The 7501-nt window shown below is 26.5% G+C and overlaps 1 protein-coding gene across 1 annotated transcript; it reads right to left on the bottom strand.

Annotated features, from left to right (window-relative positions):
• Positions 1 to 1229: 1229 nt before the first annotated feature.
• Positions 1230 to 6690, bottom strand: LOC107853100 (transcription factor MYB4). The gene is made up of 3 exons (XM_016698113.2): positions 6404 to 6690; positions 5167 to 5296; positions 1230 to 1975 (listed from the first exon to the last, which is right to left on the bottom strand). The coding sequence occupies exons 1-3, from the start codon at positions 6534 to 6536 to the stop codon at positions 1396 to 1398; spliced, it is 843 nt and encodes a 280-aa protein (XP_016553599.2). The 5' UTR covers positions 6537 to 6690; the 3' UTR covers positions 1230 to 1395.
• Between the last annotated feature and the right edge of the window lie 811 nt (positions 6691 to 7501).

The following is a 7501-nucleotide window of genomic DNA, read 5'->3' as shown; positions in this document are numbered from 1 at the left end:
TATATAGCTCGATATTATTCGTTGAAAATTTGTATGAAAAGATGGAATCAATATTCCCATATGATCCATCCAAGTTTCAGCAAATATGGACGATCAAACCTATACACAATATAGATTATAGATTATAGATATAAATAGATATAAATATAGATATAGATAATTTGCATTACTAACCTAAAGTGAATTTAATCGGATAGACATGGTCTGTGAATATTTATATACTCAGTTCCAATTTATTAGAGATTGAAATATACATAACTGTTATTATTGTTGAGTATTAATTTCTTTTATTATGATGGGGAGCAAAAAAATAGCTTGAAGGCTACTTTTATTAAGAAATATCACTAATTATTATAAATTCTAAAATTAAAATTATATATAATTTGTAAAATCATTTTATAATGAATATATTCTATTCTAAAAATTAAACTCATATATTATAAGTTTCAACCTAGTTATTAATAATTTCACACATAATTGTAAAAGCTACCAAGTTTTCTCAGCTCAATTTAACAAGTGTTATGCAACAATACTATTACATTCTAGAGTCAAATACCAAAGTTTATTGATGAGTTGGTTGGCAAATAGATATTAATTGAAATTAATAAATAATTAAATATTTTTATAAAATATAAAAATTTAGGGCAAAATCTAAAATTTTAAAGGTTTCCAATAATAAAATTTAACTCAAAAACTTTCTTTTAATATTTAGAATTTTAAATTATTTATCAAAAATATTTATTAAATAATAATAAATTATATGACCAAACATCTTTTATCAAATTTTACCCCAAATATTACTTGACATATCTATGACCAAATGGGGCTTAAAGCCAAGTTATGATAATGGCCACTAGTGATTTTCAAATAAATTTTCTCCAAATCTGATTTTCCTTTGGTAAGTCCTCCACTAAGTAAAAGAGTACACAATAAAGCCCTAAAATAATACTTCCTCCATTTCATAATAAATGAATTGTTAAATTTTAACACACAGATTAAGAACAAAATATTAAAGACATAAATTTAACACAACTTTTCATTTTTACCAAAAAAAAAAAAACAAACTTTATAATATCTTTTCAAAAGTTTATTAGTTGTCAAATCATAAAGATAAATTTGAAAACAAATTTAATAATTCACTTATTTTGAAACACCAATAAATACTCCAATAATTTACTTATTTGAAAACACTAATAAATACCCCAACAATTCACTTAACGAAGAGAGTCTTATCTAATGGTCCCAACTTGGAATTATTTTTTTTGTTTTTTTTTTGATAGTCAAGATTAAACAAAACATAAAGTTTCAAACTTGCCGACTCCAAAAATTCCTACAACCTATTATTAGCTAGAATACCACTAATCTCAAATTTACAGAATAATCAAAATAGACCCCTCAAAATTCCGGTAATTCTAGAAAGTCCCCAGTCTTTATGAAAACATTGTACCAAAAGTCCATATCCTCCTCCATTTTTGTACTAGTATTGTCCAAATTTTCTTCCTTCACACTGGACAATTGAATTTGAGCTTGTATATCTTGATCAAGACCAGCAGCCATAACGTAGTCGTTATCATTATTTTTCTCCCCTGACAATTCTTCTGTCCAGAAACTCTCATCGATCTTAGGAAAATACTCCAATGGCGACTCTATTTTTTCTTCCTTAATAATCACCCTTTGACGATCATCGACTACTAATGTCACAGTTGACATTTCACTAGATGAAAGTACTGGTGAGTTGGGGGCAATTTTCATGTGTTTTTTATGTGTGTTGGTATTATTAGCACTAGTACTAAAATCAGAATTATTGGATGATTCAGTAGTAGGACCCTTTTTGGAATCATGATTAGTTTTGAAGTGTCTTTTGGAATTTTGAGGAGGTTGATAATTCTTGAGCTTCTTCTTCAAGTGAGTGTGCCAAACATTTTTTATTTCATTATCCGTTCGTCCCGGTAATCTTGCTGCTATTGCAGACCATCTGAACATTTTAGGAAAAGAGTTCATTAGCAAAGAGGTTAGCAAATAAGAGAGTTTAACTTCCAAAAACATAGCCTAAAATTAATTTTCTATATTATAGGTTAGTCAAAAAATAACTATATGTACCATTTGTAGAAATAGAAATTAGTACTTAAAGCAGAAAATAAGGCGGATTATCTATTGTAATACATAACTCAAAAACGAACCAAAGATCTGAAATTTATGATTTTTTAATAATGACTATTTCAAGTTAACATATAAAAATAACTTAGGTCCTATAGTAAATATTCAGTAAATTTCTTAGTACTCCCGCTGTTTCATTGATTGGACCCTATAGTATAATTAGATGTTTCATTTTATTTGTCCGTTTGAGAAGCAAATTAAGAAAATTTTATTACTTTTTTCCATACTATCTTTACTACTAAATAACTACATAAAATAATAACAATCAATTTTAAAATTTCAAAACAATATTAATAAAGTTAATTTAATAAAATACACCTCAAATTAAAAAATTCTTAAGAGGTCTGCCACATCAACACTAATCAAATAAATATGAAATGTGAAGAGTACATACATACAACAATGTTTGAACCAAAAACTATGTACGGTAGATGTTTTCTGATTAAGATACATTCGTACTGTAGGGGGCGTTTGGTTTAAGGTACAAAGACAAATAATTTCGGAATAAAATTTTTAATGCATGTTTATTACAATATTTGGGATAATTTATCTCGAGACTAATAAATAGTACCGAGATAAGTTATCCGTCTATTTGGTGGGATAACATTCTCATCATTATTTATCCTTGGGATAAAATTAGGAAAAGGACACAATTGCCCTCCAAATTCTCAAGATTATCACTTTATATATATTACTTTATTTTTTTTAATAAAATATAAGATATTTTTATAAAATTATGGACAACTTACTAAAGTATGTTGATATTTCCTTTCTAACTTAATACATGCTTAATTATTAAATAAAAAAATATTTTTATATTTAGCTAAAAATATTTGAAAATTTAATTTTTAAAAAAATATAATTTGACTATCCAAATATTAATGATACTAAATAATAAAAAATGAAAGTAATTCCTTTTCACACTTTTTGATGATGAATTTTTTTAACAAAAGATGAAATTATCAATATTTTATGAAATTTAGAACAAAATAAGTAACTTAACATGAAATATTAGAGATTCATACACATTTAAGAAATATTTTATTTATGAATATATACATTAAATTTATTTGAATAATTATTATGTTTATTTATATATTTTAATTTCTCGAGAAAATAATAAAAATGTCGACTCCATTGTTGAATTGCATATTTTAAATTAAATAGTTTTACAATCACTTAAAAATTAATATTTTATATATCAATTAAAATAAATTTTAATATTCTATATTATATGAGTGATATTTATTTAAATGAAGTGACATAAACAACAAATCTTTTATTTTAACAAACTAAAGTTGCAAGTTTTTATTTCAAACTAAATAAGATATAGTAAGATTTTTTTAAACACACACGACATAATCATGGGAAGGCACACGCAAAAAAAATTAAAGCTAAATAAGATGAAAGTTTTATTTTTAAATACACACGATATAATTATGGAAATGCACACACAAAAAAATTAAGCTAAATAAGATGAAAGTTTTATTTTTAAGAATAAATACTTTATGGACAAGTTACTAAACTATGTTGATAAGATGGATGACATTTTGGTAATCAATTAATTTATTCCTAAAATTTATACCATGCAGATTACTTTGAATACATAACTAATCCCAGTATAACTTATCTCAACATAACTAATCCCGATATAACTTATTTTCAGTGGTGGACCCAGCATTTTTAGATTGTGAGTGCTCAAAAAAAAAAATTACTAAATAATGTAGCTACAGGATTCGATCCCAAGATGGGAGACATGAAAGTTATGTCTAAAGCCAGAGCACCCAACCATTCTTTTGTTCTTTGGGTGCTTTTGTATATATTTTATCATTTTTTCACTGTTTCTTATATAATTATACCTCTTCTACGTTGACTTTAGTGGGTGCTCGAGCACCCAAAAATTGCACGTCGGTCCCATCCATGTTTATTTTCAAAGCAAACAACCCCTAAGAGTAGACAAACATAAACAGTAAAATAGTGCATAAAATTATAGTGTCACCAAAACCTAAAGAGATATTAGCCATATGCATAGATTTTCTTGCAGTTGATGCGTAGATTGGCAACTGACATCAATTATTAATATTTTAATTACCAACTTGTCTAAGAGAATCTTTTTCCCCTGACTATGTATATTTATTCCTTGATAGAAACAAAATAAAATAAAATAAAATAAAATAAAAGAGGTGTTGTTTGGATTAGATATAAATCTTTCCTTTTCGATTCTCAAAAAGTATTCCCAGAAGGTAAAGACAAAAGTTTATGAAAATAAACAATTCACAATCTAAGGTATTGCCCTTTAGAGAAAAGGAAAATGTGCTTAACTTTAATAATACTGATGATTAATTATCAACACACTAGGCATTATTGGCTGTGATCCAGATCACAGGCTTACAAAATATATTTATATCTTGCGAAAATTTTAAAACCAGCTTATTGCATTTTTCTCAAAAACACTTTTAAAAAAAAATTGATAAGAAAAAATTTACGTAAAAAATACTTTTAAATAATAATTAGTATTTGACCAAATTTTTATAAAGTGTTTCTAAGTTTATTTTTCAAAAAAAAAATACTTTTGGGGAATAAGTTATTTTTGTAGCTTCTGAAAAATAAATCTGCTGCTCTGAAACCATTTATTTTCTCTTAAAAACTTAATCAAACATCCGACATATTCAAAACAAGCACTTTTTAAAAAAAATATTTGACTTTCGAAAAAGAAAAAAAACTTCACCAAACATGCTATTAACCTCATCTAAATAGAGAAGATAAGACGACAAAATCGTAATGAGCGATGAATTAATTAGTGATAAATTATCAAAAATTAATTATTAGTTACAAGGGTTTTAACTATAGATTAGTTATTACCAAAGAAAACTATAGATTAGTGAAAAAAAAATCGTAACTAATTTCAATTTATTTTTTCTTTTTGGTAGATAAAGAAAAGAGGATCTCAGCGGCAAAAAGAAATTAATAGATTATTTTCTTTTGAAAAAGAAAAAAAAAAAAACTCACCGATTGCCAAGGTTTTCATGAAGCTGGATAATGGTGTCTTCTTCTTCCTTGCTGAAATTTCCCCTTTTTATATCTGGACGCAAATAATTAGTCCACCGCAGTCTGCAACTCTTCCCGCATCTCAATAATCCTAAATAATTGAAAATAGAATAAAATTCAGTTACACTTTAATAATTCCAGTACTAATTTTCTTTTCAATAAATAAATTTCTGTTCACCAGTGACAACAAAAAAAAAAAAAACCAAACAAAAAGAATGATATGTTTCATGTGTTAATATCTCATCTCAAGAAAAGTTCAATCCAAGAAATGGGATTTGATGCTTTAGAAGTGAACCATTTATCATAGATTTTGAAGTTAAAATTTATAATTTGAAAGTTTGAGCTTTTGAAGTTGTAATTCCTGGAGTTAAAATTATGTTTGGACATGCATTTTATTTTTAAAAACATTGAAATTTTGTTAGTGAAAATCTCAGATGTCCAAAAACTAATATAAGCCATTTTTTGATAACTTGATAATATTTGAAGATTAAATTATGAAAATCTGATGAATTTGTGATCAAACAAATATTCAAAAATAAACTTTTAAAATCTTTAAACAGAGATCTCTTTTTTTTTTTCCTTAAATGACCGTACTACATATAGAATTCCAGAAACCTAGGTGCAAAAGAAAAAATGAAATGAATCATAGTGTTTCAACAACAACATATCGATTATGTTTTCATAAGTAGGTCCGGAGAGTGGGATGTAGGAAACCTCACAATTACCTCTTAGGACCGTTTGATTGAAAAACTAGTTATTCTGAAATAATTATTAATTATTTCACTCTTAAGAAAAATAAAAATAACATTATAAATCTAAAATGAGTTATTTCATACATTTTATTCCAATCAAACATGAAATAAATTTATTTTAAAATTAATTTTAGAATTAATTATCTCTTATCCGTCAACGACTCCTTCGAGCTAGAGTGGCCGTTTCCCAGGTAACCTTCGGCCCAAGTGCCACAAACAGTACAAGAAAGAAGAAAATAATGAAGACAGCATAACAATTGATAAATAAAGCAGTGAAGAACCTACACGAAAGAAATAATTTCTATAGATGAAAAAAATAATTAAAATTTGTGTTTATAATAGTAACACCATACACATCTAGATCATCATTTTCCCCAACTTTGCTCATATTTATTTTCAATAAAATATAAAAAGAGAAAATAGAGAGATATGTAAAGGGAAATTACCAGCAAGTTTAGGAAGGGCACGCCAATTAGAATGACCATTATTTTGAATGTAAGAGATGAGAATGTTGTCTTCTTGAGGACTCCATGGCCCTTTCTTCAACCCCATCTTCTCACAACAAGGAGCTCTTCCCATCTTTCTTGTTTTTTATATAATTTGCTTATTGCTCTTGTGGTCTTTCTGAATTTTCCTAATTTATTGTGTATTATTACTATTTTTTTTTATTTTATTTTTTTTTTGGCTCTTTCACTCTCTTTGCTTACAAAAAGACAAATGAAATGCCAAAAAAGCTCAAGAGAGCACGGATGGGATGGGTATTTATGCTTGTAATTAGTGTTTTTTTAAGTTTTAAATGAAGAATTGGTGATGTTGATTAATTTAAAGGGTCAAACATGATTAAAAAATTTTGATTAGATTAATTATGGACTTGATTAATATTTTTTAAATTTTTTAATCTTTTCAAAACTACAAATTAACCCACATACACAAAAATTCTCTCCATCTGCAAATCAATCTCTCGCTCTTCTCTCTTTCTCTGGATAGTTTTTCTCTCTAACTTCTCCCAACCAACAACTTTTCAAATTTCTCCTTTCAATTTTGTGCAACTTCAACCTCTGGCAATAAATAGTTTTGAGTTCTTGCCCGTTCCTTTTTTACTTTCAACCGTTAGTCGACGTGACAACATTCTCCGGCGACAATAACTTCTAGTTCTTCATTGTTTTTTTTCGATTTTCACAAGTAAAAAATTAGGGTTTTTAAGTTATGACAAAAATGAGAAACTTGATTTATTGATGTTTGTTATTTTTTTATGTGTTTTTTTTTAATGTTTGTTATTTTTTAGTTGAATTTCTCATTTGGATGTATCTGCTACTGTTGTTTTTTAATAATAGATAAAACATGTAACGTGAATCCAACAGGTGAGTATTTGTTGCAACATATATGACTAATCTGTTGCACATATTAGTAATCTGTTGCAACATATATGACTAATTTGTTGCAACATATATGACTAATCTATTGCAACATATATGACTAATTTGTTGCAACATATATGACTAATCTGTTGCAACATATATAACTAATTTGTTGCAACAAATGAG

This window comes from Capsicum annuum, chromosome 6 (assembly GCF_002878395.1).
Source record: "Capsicum annuum cultivar UCD-10X-F1 chromosome 6, UCD10Xv1.1, whole genome shotgun sequence".
NCBI classification, from domain to species: Eukaryota; Viridiplantae; Streptophyta; class Magnoliopsida; order Solanales; family Solanaceae; genus Capsicum; species Capsicum annuum.
This window is presented reverse-complemented; position numbering and strand designations above follow the sequence as displayed.

Excerpts from the sequence above, each read along its gene's own strand:
- LOC107853100 (XM_016698113.2), bottom strand. The coding sequence starts at position 6,536 with ATGGGAAGAGCTCCTTGTTGTGAGAAGATGGGGTTGAAGAAAGGGCCA. Across the intron at positions 5,297-6,403 it reads TGCCCTTCCTAAACTTGCTG|GATTATTGAGATGCGGGAAG; the intron begins GTAATTTCCCTT and ends TCAATTATTTAG. Across the intron at positions 1,976-5,166 it reads CATGAAAACCTTGGCAATCG|ATGGTCTGCAATAGCAGCAA; the intron begins GTGAGTTTTTTT and ends TAAAATGTTCAG.